Source organism: Haliotis rubra, unplaced genomic scaffold (genome assembly GCF_003918875.1).
Source record: "Haliotis rubra isolate DU_JTF1 unplaced genomic scaffold, ASM391887v1 Scf804, whole genome shotgun sequence".
Classification (NCBI taxonomy): domain Eukaryota; kingdom Metazoa; phylum Mollusca; class Gastropoda; order Lepetellida; family Haliotidae; genus Haliotis; species Haliotis rubra.
This window is the reverse complement of record NW_025767529.1, coordinates 340170-356879: the sequence shown is the minus strand read 5'-3', so window position 1 is coordinate 356879 and position 16710 is coordinate 340170. Positions and strand designations below refer to the sequence as shown.

Below are 16710 nucleotides of genomic sequence, written 5' to 3'. Positions count from 1 at the left end.
ATTACATATTTCATACAGCATGTAGCCTCTGTTGCCATGTTAATGTGCTGTAGGTTTCATCAATAAATATCTTGTTACAGTTCAATGGCTACTATCTCTGCTTCCAACCTACAAAAAACAATGCTTCATTATCCATTATATCCGCTAATCTTTGTGTGTCTTGAATCAGGGTCGGAAAATAGAATGTTTCGTTTCTAATAGGCTTTTAGTTTGGAATGGAGATAGTGTTACTTTCAGTATAGCGGTATTTCACCAGTGGATTCAACAGTTAGTTATCATCTGATGGAATATCAAACCTGTGGGCAATAGGATTAAACGTACAGCAGTAAACCACTACCGGTGAGGAACATTATAAACAGTCAACACATAGAACACTATGTGTGTGTACTTGTACGTGTGTGTGCGCATGCGTCTGTATATGTGTATATGTCATATTAAAAGCACTGTATGTACATATCCTTCAGCAGTCTGTTGTTTGTGATGTTTTTAGCAGCAATGCTCAACTGGTTGATTCAGACATTACATGAAGTATTTTCATTTACTTCTCGCTGTACCCGTGAAGATCGGGATTAGAATTGGTCTTCAGCAATCCACGTTTGTCGTACGAGACAACTAACGGGATCAGGTGATCAGACATGCTGACTTGGTTGATACATGAAAGCGTATCCCGATTATGTAGATCGATGCTCATGATGTTGATCACTGGATTGTCTTTTCCAGAGTCGATTGTTTGCAGACCGCCGCCGACATATATCTCTAATATTGTGCATATGGCGATAAGCAAAAACATAATAGAACAAGCCATAATTATAACGGTGACTTGTGAATAATCGATTCCGGGCCAGACAAACCTGTGATAGATATCACGAGAAATGATTAAAGCCGTCAAGGGTGTCCATGCCATGCATTCAGCCATGTCACTGAGCCTTTCCACTGGATCCACAGTTAGTTCTCGACGCAAATAGCAGCTTTACAATTGCTGGTTGTCGTTAGCAGTCCTCACTCACTCGCTCACTTGTCCCATGAACCTTACAAACGGGACTGTCTTCCTGCATTAAGTAGGGGTGAAACGGTATACCGAGGTAGTTTGCCTTCTATTCGGCATACCGTAATGCAGTCCAAACATTCGGTATTTTCGGTTTTCGTACCTTTATTTTATTGTGATCTGCATTGTGATCCTATCGCATTTACCTAACCGAAACGGACTGAACCGAAGTACCGCAATCAGTACCGTGCCGTGGTAAGAGCGTACCGTGCCGTGGTAAGAGCGTACCGTTTCACCCCTAGCATTAAGGCAACGGTTCAGAGCTCCACATTACAACAACACTACAACAGCGATGTGGGGACATTTACTTGGGGCCACATTCTATACCCATATTATTGCAGCAGATCGATGTAGTAATCTTGTCATTTATCAAATACAGACATATTGTTTGAGTAATATAGGAAATAAGTTATCGATTGAATAGACATAAACTTCAGATCATCAGTTTCAAAAGGTCTAAGCCCAACAACCTCCCTAGACTTCGGTAACATGCAGGTTACACCCAACAACCTCCCTAGACTTCGGTAACATACAGGTTACACCCAACAACCTCCCTTGACTTCGGTAACATACAGGTTACACCCATCAACCTCCCTAGACTTCCGTAATATACAGGTTACACCCAACAACCTCCCTAGACATCCGTAACATACAGGTTACACCCAACAACCTCCCTTGACTTCCGTAACATACAGGTTACCCCCAACAACCTCCCTTGACTTCCGTAACATACAGGTTACACCCAACAATCTCCCTTGACTTCCGTAACATACAAGTCACACCCAACAACCTCCCTAGACTTCCGTAACATACAGGTTACACCCAACAACCTCCCAAGACTTCAGTAACATGCAAGTCACAACTAACAACCTCACTGGATATTTAGGAAAATGCATGTCACATCGACACAACCTCACTATAAATATGTAACAGTTAGAGAACACCCAAACAACATCAGGACAACTACCTGAAGTTGGACTGACTCACACAAATGAAGTGGTTCAGTGACATGACTGGTTTTGGCAGGGCTGCCAGTTTGCACGAAGTTATGTCCCCTGTACTCACAGGCATGCCACCGTCACCAGGTGGTCACTGTTACAGCAGATATGAGTGTCACGTACGTGTACCCTTCAGTGATATATCTTAACTCTGATTCAGCTACAACAGAGTGTAAAACTGACGTCACTTGATAAAAGGGACAACGCTAGACACCCTGCACCACAATGAGGTAGGTCGATATTGTGCTACATGCTCATCCACAGAGACATAATTTTACACGTACTGCACTAACGAACCCATAGGGATAGATAAGAGGCAACTAAATGTATCTGGAGATCAGGCTGGCTGACTTGGTTGACGGATGTCTTCGTATCCTAGTAGCGTGGATGAATGCTCAGTAGCTAAATTACATTGTCCAGACTCGATAATTAACAGACAGCCGTTATCCAGGTGGGGTATTGGTTAGGACAAAGTCAGGGTACAAACCAACAAACCTCACTAGTGAGTGTTGAGGTAGTGAGGTATGAGCGCCATCTGACGTGTCTGTAAACAGTTGGCCTATGAGTTCTAAAATGCCCATGATGTCTCCAGGTGTAACGCGACCCAGTTACGCTGGACTTTGTATTCCTCATGTCAAGGTGTTCTCTGATAAGAGCATGAAAACAACACTGAAGTACGTTTACAGTTAGTAATGGGGATTGAAGGTAGGGGTCAAGAAGTGTGCACTTATATCACGAGAAAGCTACGTGTGCGTGTGTACCTTGCACGTTTGTATGCGCGCGACCGCCTCCATGGTGTAGTGTTTTAGAGCCTCCGCCTGGAGCGAAATAGTCTCAATTACGAAGTTAAACCCCATTTCACCTCACCTCACTTGCTCGGGACCACAATTTATACCCACAATAGGACAGCTCTTCAATGTAGTCGGGGCGGTGGGGTAGAATAGTGGTTAAAGCGTTCGCTCGTCACGCCGAAGACCCGGGTTCATTCCCCATATGGTTACAATGTGTGAAGCTCATTTCTGGTGTCCTCCGCTGTGATATTGCTGGAATACTGCTAAACACTAAACTCACTCACTCACTCACTGAATGTAGTAATCTTCTCAGTTATCATGGTATACATGCCCATCGTCATATGAGCTAAATATTGTCATGTACTACGTCAAGAGGGCAGCTCTTCAATGTAGTAATCTTGTCAGTTATCAAATATAGACATATTGTTAGAGAAATATGGGAAATAAGATATATTGACGAAGTTGATTCATGTGTTGAAAAGTGCATTTATTGTTGTGTGTTTCAATCTCTGGAATACTTTGGGGCAATGACATATATATGTTGTTGTCTTTAAAGACATATATGATTCTTCGTATATATGTGATTTGAGAATTGTCTTTCTATGAAATTTTGTCAAACTACGTGTTTTCCTTTTACTTTGATATTGCAAAAACAAGGGATATCCCAAGAATTAAAGCAGTAAAATCACGCATTTTGCAACTAAAACATACTGCGGCGGTGTTAGCACTCGAGATTATCTGAAACAAGCAGCTCTAGTTTAGCGTAGGGAGGCCTTGAGATCCTGAAGCTGAGATCCTGAGTCCAGATCCACACAACGTTCGTAGCGATACGACATCGTAAGCCAATGATAAGCTATACAGTTACGACAGGTCGTACCGATACAAACGTTTTACGGATCAGGACCCTGATCCTAGTTTGAAGCTGATGCACAGACACGATGTTATAACTATGGAATACTGTAAGGGATATCATCGTGCTACATATATGACTGTAAGAGTTTGGGTTGATGTCAATCAAATTTAACAGGTGAAACATGTGACGCCAAGAAGACTTGAACCAAATTTACAAGAATTACCGATTTGAGTCGACAAGCTTGTCTTCCAGTTCTGCCCCAAAAGTGATTCTGTACCAGATATCGAGAGGACCAAGGGCGCCAAGTTTCTCCCCATTTGCTCTCAAGTTGGAGACCTTTCTTCGAATGGCGAAAATAGAATATGAGGTCAGTGAGGTTAATCAAAGATATCTTTTGACAGTTATTGATAATGCCAATCTTTAGGATTACGTAATAGAAAATATCTCACATGAATATCCGATTATACAATATAGTAAGTTATCTCTGATTGCTGGAATTGTGAACAGTTGGAATTCTGAGAAGAAGAATAATGATATGGACTCGGATTTGACTAAAAAGGATAGTCGGTTGCTCTTATTCAGTAGTCTCCAACACAAGCATATATATAATTCTAAGGCTGTTCTAATCTGGGTCGCCTTGTAACCTGAGTACTTTTATAGCCTTACGTAGATACAGGACTACGCGAGCGCAATTCTCGCATAACGTTCACTTTTCAAAGCGTATGAAAAAACGACAGAGAGGTCATACAGGTATAATGATAAGGGTGCATAACTCTGTTATGCGTAACACTAGGTCAATGTAACTCAGATCACATGGAGAGAATTTGTTGTGGATACGGACGCTATATTTTCGTTATTTTGTGTTTACGATGAACCAAACTATTCCAATTCAAAGTTCCTCAATATGAGAGGATACGCTTTGGTAGTTTCACAATTTATAAAAAAAGATGACAACGTATTACATGTGAAAGCACGTCATAACGATTTGGATGGCCTTCTCCGATATATAAGTTAGTTCTTAGATTCCCATATTCTCCTGTTTGTGTAGATGTATTTTGACTAATTTTGCATCGTTATTACCAGAGTACTAGCCATATCTTCAAATGTAATGAAATTGCAGAAAATAATACAACATTTTAGTTGACGTCATTGCTTGTTTTGTGCATTTGCGACGTCGGAAAAAGACGACATTGGTATGCTGATTAGTATATATCTCACCTAATTTCCATTAATTGTGTGAAAGGTCTCGGCTTTCTTGTCAGAATTAACACTCTTTAGACAAAACATAAAATGACTGGTTTTTCCATTTAAATAGTGTCCTGAATATATCAACAATTAGACAGTTTGACTGTGTATCTTATCATGAGCAACACGCGCACCTGTTTGGCATCAATTTAACGTACATGTAAATGAAAAATAACATTTCACAACACCCGAATATTTTGTTTAGGATAAGAATTTTCTTTATTTATGATTATGTAGCTATTTCTCTTCATAAGTATGCAATGGAAGATGCAAAAAAGATAGCTTTTTATATATGGATCTAGTACGTACTATATATTAGAATATGGATGTAAGATTTGTCTAAATTAAGACATGACATGGTTTATATATTTTTAAACAATTTTCGTATAAATATAGTTAGAGTTTGATATCCTGTCATCACAATATTTTTAAATCGAATATGAATTGATTATATTATCGAAAACAATGATAGTGAATCATAAAACGTTTCCGACAAACGCGCACCTGGCCAATCAATATACATCATTGTTTTCTCTATAAAACGACACAAAAATGTGCAAAGAACAAGACAATTCCTTTAAATGTGTGTGCATATACATTTCATAACATACATAAATCATTTTCATTAAATATTATCAGTTTTACTTATAAGGTTTAATCAAATCGCCGTTCATTAACCTGTTCATGTGAAACTGCAATATTAGTTCAAATGCATTGAATATTGTACATCATAGGAACTAAAGTAATTGCAGTTATGGCTACGTTTGATCTTCTAACACTTGTGTAAAGGTTTAGAATATAATGTACTGCACTAAATGTGTCAATTTCTTATGTAAATATTATTCAAACAATCAAAAACTTTCAAAGAATAAAACACCGTAAACCCTATATGCACGTATGATATGATATTGGACAAGGCTAAATGTAGATACTGAGGTCAGTTTCATGAAAAAGTATCTGAACTATCCGCAAAATATACATCATAATACTGACAGTGTAATCGGAAGGATTGGGCGATTGTGTTTACTCTTGTTCAACCGACCTTCACCTCAAAGAAATTGCCTAATATGTACAACAATGTTGACGTATGACATCACTACCGATGACCTATTTCTTACAAAATGGCGGCTTTGCTGACAAGGATACACAGGATTTTGCGAGGACCCTTCCATTGATTCAGTGATCGTTTGTACATAAATATGACATGTAAGTAATCAGAATGATTCTGACTATCTGTGTATTGTTATATGTTTTTATCGTTTTCACTGTAAGTAAGAGAAGAAGCCAGAAATGCTGATAATTACACTTGTCGTTCTGCGTGATTTTGCGTCAGTCATGGCGTCACGCTGCACGGAAACTTTGACAATTTCTTATGAATTATCAAATCATTGCATTGTATCTATTTATAATTTCCTATTTCTTACTACGATACTCTTTCCATGCATATTCCAAAGGTATTGAGCCATTGCAAGCAATGAATAGACGGATGAATGTTGGAAAATTTCAGAAAATGCTACGCAGTGTAAAATCGGAATTTGTCTTTGTTTACATTTCGAACCAGCGCAGTCTTTCGAGCACAGCGTTCGTTTTCACACCCAATATGTTTCCTCTCATTTTATCTGGACAGTTGGTATTGATGACAAAGACCAGTTGCAATTTGATTCTAAAATGTATGGGGAATTCAGTGATGCATTTTTCGAAGCTGAATATGAAATATACGTGATGTAATAGGCGTCTCAATACAAGCCTTCGCGAAACGTGATTTTGTAAACACTATCCAATATGGCGGAAAGCGCTCTACGGCGTTCGTGTAAGTGTATTTTCGAAAACATCCCAACCGATTCTAGATTCATCGGCAACGTTTCAGAATTATCATTAGCGATTTCATGTAAAAGTGATATCAGTGTTCATTAATATGTTATTTTTGAAATTCAATACTCCCAGTAATTATCCGATTTTCACATTTCAAAACATACAGCAAATAACGCTGTGAATCGCGATTTCGTACTGTGTCAAAATGGCGACATTTTCGATGAAGCCTATTTTGAAAGTTCATTTTCAGCACTTGAACTTTGTCTAAAAATAATAGTGGATGGTATCAAGAAACAGGAAATTTCCGCAGAATTCGAAACTGTGAAGTGTATTTACTATTTGTGTGCGTGGATATTTTGATTTTTATTGGACTTGAAATTGAGGTGAGAAGATCCGTGCCGTGTGATTATTTCAGAAACTTCCTATATATGTACTACTGTACGCTCGGTATTCTCATCACTTTCTTTACACACACACACACACACACACACACACACACACACACACACACACACACACACACAACCACAACAACCACACAGAGACACAGACACACACGCACGCACGCACGCACGCACGCACGCGCACGCACACGCACACACACACACACACACACACATACATACATACATACATACATACATACATACATACATACATACATACATACATACATACATACATACATACATACATACAAAGTAACCCCGACATAAAGCTGAGTTAGAAGGTAAACAACACACAAAGATAATACAAAGAACCCATCCTACAGCTATATAGCGACGATCTGTAAATAATCACGCCTGCACCAGACAGTCCAGTGATCAACATCATGAACATTCATGAACGCAGTTGGGATACGATGAGATGTGTCAACTAAGTCAGCGAGCCTGACCACTCGATCCCGTTAGTCGCCTCAGGGTTGCCGAAGATCAGCTCTGTATTCGCAACCAGGTCATCACTTCTTCACTATGTATACCACCTTATTCTTGTATACAAACCCTATTTATCCATATTTCTCACATCATACCATGTGCATATTTATCACATCATACCATGTGCATATTCATCACATCATAACATGTCCCTATTTATCATATCATAACATGTCCATATTTATCACGTCATACCATGTGCATATTTATCACATCATCACATGTCCATATTTATCACATCATAACATGTCCCTATTTATCACATCATCACATGTGCATATTTATCGCATCATAACATGTCCATATTTTTCACATCATCACATGTGTATATTTATCACATCATAACATGTGCATTTTTATCACATCATACCATGTGCATATTTTTCACATCATAACATGTCCATATTTATCACATCATAACATGTCCCTATTTATCATATCATAACATGTCCATATTTATCACATCATCACATGTGCATATTTATCACATCATGACATGTCCCTATTAATCATATCATAACATGTCCCTATTTATCACATCAAACCACGTGCATATTTATCCCATCATCACATGTGCATATTTATCACATCATAACATGTCCCTATTTTTCCAAACATCACATGTGCATATTTATCACATCATAACATGTGCAGATTTATCTCATCATAACATTTCCATATTTATCTCATCATAACATTTCCATATTTATCACATCATAACATGTCCATACTTATGCATATCATAACATGTCCATATTTATCATATCATAACATGTGCATATTTATCACATCATAACATGTCCATATATATCATATCATAACATGTCCATATTTATCATATCATAACATGTCCATATTTATCATATCATAAGATGTGCATATTTATCACATCATAACATGTCCCTATTTATCACATCATCACATGTGCATATTTATCGCATCATAACATGTCAACATTTTTCACATCATCACATGTCTATATTTATCCCATCATCACATGTGCATATTTATCACATCATAACATGTGCAGATTTATCTCATCATAACATTTCCATATTTATCTCATCATAACATTTCCATATTTATCACATCATAACATGTCCATACTTATGCATATCATAACATGTCCATATTTATCATATCATAACATGTGCATATTTATCACATCATAACATGTCCATATATATCATATCATAACATGTCCATATTTATCATATCATAACATGTCCATATTTATCATATCATAAGATGTGCATATTTATCACATCATAACATGTCCCTATTTATCACATCATCACATGTGCATATTTATCGCATCATAACATGTCGATATTTTTCACATCATCACATGTCTATATTTATCATATCATAACATGTGCAGACTTATCTCATCATAACATGTCCATATTTATCATATCATAAGATGTGCATATTTATCACATCATAACATGTCCCTATTTATCACATCATCACCTGTGCATATTTATCGCATCATAACATGTCAATATTTTTCACATCATCACATGTCTATATTTATCACATCATAACATGTGCAGATTTATCTCATCATAACATTTCCATATTTATCACATCATAACATGTCCATACTTATCATATCATAACATGTCCATATTTATCATTTCATAACATGTCCATATTCATCACATCATAATATGTCCCTATTTATCACATCATAACATGACCATATTAATCATATCATAACATGTCCATATTTATCACATCATAACATGTCCTTATGTATCTCATCATAACATGTCCATATTTATCACACCATAACATGTCCATATTTATCACATCATAACATGTGCATATTTATCATATCATAACATGTCCCTATTTATCATATCATAGCATATCCATATATATCATATCATAACATGTCCGTATTTATCACATCATAACATGTCCATATACATCATATCATAACATGTGCATATTTATCATATCATAACATGTCCATATTTATCACATGATTGCATGTGCATATTTATCATATCATAACATGTCCATATTTATCACATCATAACATGTCCATATGTATCTTATCATAACATCTCCATACTTATCATATCATAACATGTCCATATTTATCATATCATAACATGTCCATCTTTATCATTTCATAACATGTCCATATTCATCACATCATAATATGTCCTTATTTATCACATCATAACATGTGCATATTTATCATATCATAACATGTCCATTTTTATTACATGATAACATGACCATATTTATCATATCATAACATGTCCATATTTATCACATCATAACATGTCCATATGTATCTCATCATAACATGTCCATATATATCATATCATAACATGTGCATATTTATCATATCATAACATGTCCATATTTATCACATGATTGCATGTGCATATTTATCATATCATAACATGTCCATATTTATCACATCATAACATGTCCATATGTATCTTATCATAACATCTCCATACTTATCATATCATAACATGTCCATATTTATCATATCATAACATGTCCATATTTATCATTTCATAACATGTCCATATTCATCACATCATAATATGTCCTTATTTATCACATCATAACATGTGCATATTTATCATATCATAACATGTCCATTTTTATTACATGATAACATGACCATATTTATCATATCATAACATGTCCATATTTATCACATCATAACATGTCCATATGTATCTCATCATAACATGTCCATATTTATCACACCATAACATGTCCATATTTATCACATCATAACATGTGCATATTTATCATATCATAACATGTCCGTATTTATCATATCATAGCATATCCATATATATCATATCATAACATGTCCATATTTATCACATCATAACATGTCCATATATATCATATCATAACATGTGCATATTTATCATATCATAACATGTCCCTATTTATCACATGATTACATGTGCATATTTATCATATCATAACATGTCCATATTTATCACATCATAACATGTCCATATGTATCTTATCATAACATCTCCATATTTATCACACCATAACATGTCCATATTTATCACATCATAACAGGTGCGTATTTATCATATCATAACATGTCCATATTTATCATATCATAGCATATCCATATATATCATATCATAACATGTCCATATTTATCACATCATAACATGTCCATATTTATCACATCATAACATGTGCATATTTATCATATCATAACATGTCCATATTTATCACATCATAACATGTCCATATTTATCACATCATAACATGTCCATATTTATCACATCATAACATGTCCATATTTATCATATCATAACATGTCCATATTTATCACATCATAAGATGTCCATATTTATCACATCATAACATGTCCATATTTAATGTATCATAAGATGTGCATATTTATCATATCATAACATGTCCATATTTATCACATCATAACATGTCCATATTTATCACATCACAACATGTCCATATTTATCACATCATAACATGACCATTATATCCCTGCTGATGATGCCGTCTTACAGCTGTAATATTGTTTAGTCTCATCACTTTTAAATCAGAGCATACAACTGGGAGGAAGTACCAAGATATATGTGGTTAATCATTACATATCATTCTTTGTAGAATGATTTTAGTGTCAAGCGCTCGTCCAAAGGCAAGATTCCATGGATGCAATACGAAGGAGAGGCCGTGGCTGACTCTCAGTTCTGTGTGGAGTATCTGAACCGGAAGTTGAACATTGACCTTAACAGTCACCTGACCGAGGAACAACGGGCTGTTGCGCATGCCTTTCGAAAGATGGCGGAGGAAAACCTATTCTGGTTTGTTTCGAGGGATTACAATTTTCGAGGACGCAATGTAGTGTTGTCCATCTGCTGTCTTGCGTTGTAATGACTTCGTGTCGTATTGTCCATCTGCTGTCTTGTGTTGTAATGACTTCGTGTCGTATTGTCCCTGTGTCATATTGTCCTCAGTATCCTATTGTACCTGTGTCGTACAGTCCCTGTTTGTATTGTCCCTCTGCCATTTTGTTCCTGTGAAGTATTTTCCCTGTGTCATATTGTCTATGTGCCATATTGTCCCTGTTTTATATTGCCACTGTGTAATATTGTCCCTGTACCATATTGTCATTATGTCGTATTTTCCCTGAGTCAAAATACCCCTCTGTCATATTGTCCTTGTGTCGTATTGTCCCTGTGTTGTATTGTCCCTGTGCCGTATTGTCCTTGTGTCGTATTGTCCTTGTGCCATATTGTCCTTGTGTCGTAGTGTCCCTCTGTCATGTTGTCCTTGTGCCATATTGTCCCTGTGTCGTATATGGTCCTGTGTAGTATTGTCCCTCCGTCATATTGTGCCTCTGTCATATTGTTCTTGTGTCATATTGTCCCTCTGGCATATTGTCCTTGTGCCATATTGTCCCTGTGTCGCATATGGCCCTGTGTCGTATTGGCCCTGTGTCGTATTGTCCCTCCGTCATATTGTGCCTCTGTCATATTGTCCTTGTGTCATATTGTCCATCTGGCATATTCACCTTCTGTCATATTGTCCTTGTGCCATATTGTCCCTCTGTCATATTGTCCTTGTGCCATATTGTCCCTGTGTCGTATTGTCCCTCTGTCATATTGTCCTTGTGTCGAATTGTCCCTCCATTTCTGGCTTGTCAAAGCGTACAGCATGTGTGTCAATCTTGTTGCCATCTGCTCTCCGAATTGTTTTAGTGTCAGGCAACGGTAGGGTTCGCAAATGCTTATGCGCGGAGTACGGTTCATATGAGTTATGTAAGGTGAAATATCCTCACTTTATTTAGCAGATGAAAAAGGGCATAGGTCATTACTACGCTGCATATATCGTTATAATATACACGTTATGTGATTACCCATGACGTGCCAAAGACAGTTAATGTTTTGACCCCGGCAATGTTTTGACCACTACGCATCTTTGCAGGTGTATGGGCCTGTCCCGGGCTGAGAACCTGGACTACGTGAAGAAACACATCAAGTTGAACAAACTGGTAATCTGGATCGGAACAAGAATTTACCTGAGTAATACGATAGCTCACGGAATCGGCCGACACACCCATGAGGAAGTGTTGCACATTATGGAGGAAGATTTGAGATCATTATCAGTCTACCTTGGTAAGAGATGTCGTCAATTGTGATGGGTTTAAATAGGGTTTAATGTGACGTTCAAGTTTATTGCCCTTATATAGCAATGTGCAATTACGTGCTTGAACCAGTCTGGACTGGTTCTATTGTGCTGCCCTCTGCGCAATAACGTTTGAGTTTACTATGGATACCGGGCATGCATGCACTCCCAGGTGACCAGTTCTTGTTTTATCTCCTTAATACCAGGCAGGGCAACAACAAGTGTCATTTTTTACTTGTTTTGGCAACAGGGAATCGGGCCAACGAGTGAGTGAGTATGGTCTTACGCCGTTTTCAGCAATAGTCCAGCAATATCACGGCGGGGAAACGGGAAACGGGCTGTGCACACTGTTCCTATTTGGGGACTCGAACCCGAGTCTTCAGTGTGATAGCGTACGCTTTAACCACTAAGCTACCACACCGGTCTCGAACCAACGAACTTCCGCCCTCAGGGAAGACAATCCATGTACTACAAAACAGGACTCAAATTTCATTGTTTATTGAGCATCAGTGGTCAAACATTTTAACTCTTTTCATCTGAACAACTTTTCTAATATTGACAGGGACAAAGAAATTCTATTTCGGCGATCAACCATGTGAGACAGATGCTGCTTTGTTTGGACTGTTGTGTCAGTTTTGCTGGCAGTGTCCAGGAAGCAAAGGGGAACAACTCGTGAACGGTAAATACGTTGCAACAAAGACCTCTGTGGTGCTGTCTGGTCGTTCAGCCCTTAGAGTCCATTATTCATTTGGTCGTAGGTTGACAACCCATGAGAACGTCAACGTTTGTTTGTTTGTTTGTTTGTTTGCACTAAGCAGTATACCAGCTATAAGGCGGCGGTCTGTAAATAATCGAGTCTGGACCAGACAATCATGTGATCAGCATCATGGGCATCGATCTACGTATTTGGGACACGATGACATACGTGTCGAACAAGTCAACGAGTCCGATCCCGTTAGCCGCCTCTTACGACAAGCATGGGTTGCTGAAGATCAATTCTAATCCGGATCTTCACGGGTGTCTTGACCGTTAGGATTAGAAGTTATTTCTCTGTTTTCCGTTTCCTTTTGTTTCGTTATATTCCCTATGTACACATAATTCTCTGCGAAGTCGGTTAAAAAAAAGTTTAGGGGGTTACAATGTGAATGAGTGAGTCACCACTCGCCCCTTTCCGTAACCTCCAAGAAGACTCGTCCACGTCTCGATGCTTGTTATGTGCGAAAATACGACAAACCAATCAGAACGCGCGTAATGGTGCGGTGCTTTGAAAAAAATAATCCCGACTACTTAAATCGTTTATGGCATTATATTATTGTATAAAAAATCATGAAAAATATACACCGTCATTTTGAAACTACTAAGAACGTAGCTAACAGAACTGTGCTGTCTAATGTGAAGTTTTTATATGAATCATGAGATTGACAGTGAGAGATTCAAATGCACGAACAAAAACAGCAATACAATGTTTGAGTACTTCGGTGATATTAAATACCACTGGAATCAAACTGGAATAGAGTTATCGTTCCTGTTTGAAGTAGATCTGATGTTCCTACGCCAATATGAAATCCTTCTAGAGGGCCACGAGTCGCTATTCGGCTTGTCCCGGAATAACACGAGTTAGGGGAATCCCTTATATTAACACACGTTCGATAATGACATGCTAATAAATGTTTAATACCACCGATTTTAATGGTGTGATTCCCAAAAAATGCTGTAAGAGTTTAATTGATTCAATTTAATTATTATTTGTCGATCATTACCCGGCCATTCTTCATTGCTTTGATAACTTCAGTGTCAGGATGAATCTCAGGCTATCTCTCCTTTCATTCCTTAGAGAGGCCATTAGTGACTTTGTACATTCCCGTCAAACCACGGAACAGATAAACTAACGAGTACGAGCGTCGAGTCATTTCATACAATTGAACAGCTCAGGGTTTATCATAAAACGTTGTCCGGAACGAAACGAGTGGTTCCCATTGTTCTATGGCTATAACTTTCAAAAAAAGACTGGGAGGCATTTCTCACAACCATACGGTATTAAAGGGTATGTTAAAGTATATACCTACCAGTATGATCACTTTGTCAAACTGGGCCTTCAACCAGTGATCACAATCAAATAAATAGAATAAAAGTAAATGATGCTGACTAAAAGCGTTTCCATTTCAGTCTTCCAAAGATAAATATTTACGGGACATCGGCGCCCGAGAGGATCTGGGCTGGAATTGGTCCTTTAGCAACACAGGCTTGTCGTAAAAGGCGATTAATGGGATCGTGTGGTCAGACTCGCTGACTTGGTTGAAACAAGTCATCGTATCCCAACTACGTAGATCGATGCTCATGATCTCAATCACTGGCTTGTCTTGTGACTCGAAAATTAACAGACCGCCGTCATATAACTGGAATATCGCCGAGTGCGTCATTAACTGATAAACAAACAAAGCGTAATATTGGTACACCATTGTCATCCTTCGAGTATAACTAATAGTGCCCCGTATTCTCCAGAATGACCAAAACATGTACGCATTTAAGTGGTTCATTTCTAGGGAGAAGTATCGATCTGGCATATCCTTTAGAAGGTTTGTTTGTCTTTGACAAATGTTAAGTATAACATTACGACAGAAACATGTATTTTATGTTACTTATATTGAGAAAAAGGCAAGGGTCTAAACTACTATGCTGCCGTTCGGTTTTCTTTCAGACAAGTTCACAAATCTGGTGGAGTATTGCGAGCGAATGAAGGCGACATTTTGGCCGGACTGGGAGGACTGCATCACGGCGGACGGAACTAAAACTGCAACAAAACAACATGAGAACTTAATAAATGGAACCCAAAGACACTCTAAAAACATATACATACGCCGCCAGATAACCTGCCGGACAATGATAATTTTACTGCATTTGCATAATAAATATCGTAGCCAGACTACCAACCTAACCCAAGGCAATCAGTAGTAAATGTTTCTACTGAACAGACAATATCAAATGTTTTCCATCAAAGGTTAATCGTCCAGTATACCAGCAACACCACACACCTTCCACGGCAAAATTGACACCGGCGATATGGCTTTCTTGTCCCGGTTCAAAATAGTCCGGCCGGCCATAGCTCCAATCTCCCGTTCGTGTTGTTGCTAGTGGTTCTTGATGATCGAGGCTCTTATCGTGTCGGTATATGCGAGGATCTGTTCCCATCTGTACGCGGCACGGTAACAAGCCTGTCATTCTTGAAGTACCCAACAAGCCTTGTTCCTTACTGTCACGGAGTTTCTGACGTTGTCTTGTAGTGAGGTCATTCGATATGCCATACTGTCATTCTTGAAGTACCCAACAAGCCTTGTTCCTTACTGTCACGGAGTTTCTGACGTTGTCTTGTAGTGAGGTCATTCGATATGCCATACTGTCATTCTTGAAGTACCCAACAAGCCTTGTTCCTTACTGTCACGGAGTTTCTGACGTTGTCTTGTAGTGAGGTCATTCGATATGCCATACTGTCATTCTTGAAGTACCCAACAAGCCTTGTTCCTTACTGTCACGGAGTTTCTGACGTTGTCTTGTAGTGAGGTCATTCGATATGCCATACTGTCATTCTTGAAGTACCCAACAAGCCTTGTTCCTTACTGTCACGGAGTTTCTGACGTTGTCTTGTAGTGAGGTCATTCGATATGCCATACTGTCATTCTTGAAGTACCCAACAAGCCTTGTTCCTTACTGTCACGGAGTTTCTGACGTTGTCTTGTAGTGAGGTCATTCGATATGCCATACTGTCATTCTTGAAGTGCCCAACAAGCCTTGTTCCTTACTGTCACGGAGTTTCTGACGTTGTCTTGTAGTGAGGTCATTCGATATGCCATACTGTCATTCTTGAAGTACCCAACAA

At 38.1% G+C, this 16710-nt stretch overlaps 1 protein-coding gene across 4 annotated transcripts in view; it reads left to right on the top strand.

Moving 5' to 3' along the window:
• Positions 1–15945, top strand: part of LOC124261687 (failed axon connections homolog) — a 56203-nt gene extending 40258 nt beyond the window's left edge. For 3 of the 4 annotated variants that reach the window (XM_046696035.1, XM_046696036.1, XM_046696038.1), the window contains exons 2-6: positions 3940–4054; positions 11316–11512; positions 12636–12826; positions 13399–13515; positions 15535–15945. In XM_046696035.1, coding sequence (XP_046551991.1) covers positions 3940–4054; positions 11316–11512; positions 12636–12826; positions 13399–13515; positions 15535–15788 — 874 coding nt within the window. In that variant the 3' untranslated portion in view covers positions 15789–15945. Of the gene's footprint in view, positions 1–2145; positions 2274–3939; positions 4055–11315; positions 11513–12635; positions 12827–13398; positions 13516–15534 lie in introns of those variants that run through there. The other variant, XM_046696037.1, reaches the window with a different exon arrangement.
• The last annotated feature ends 765 nt before the right edge of the window (positions 15946–16710 follow it).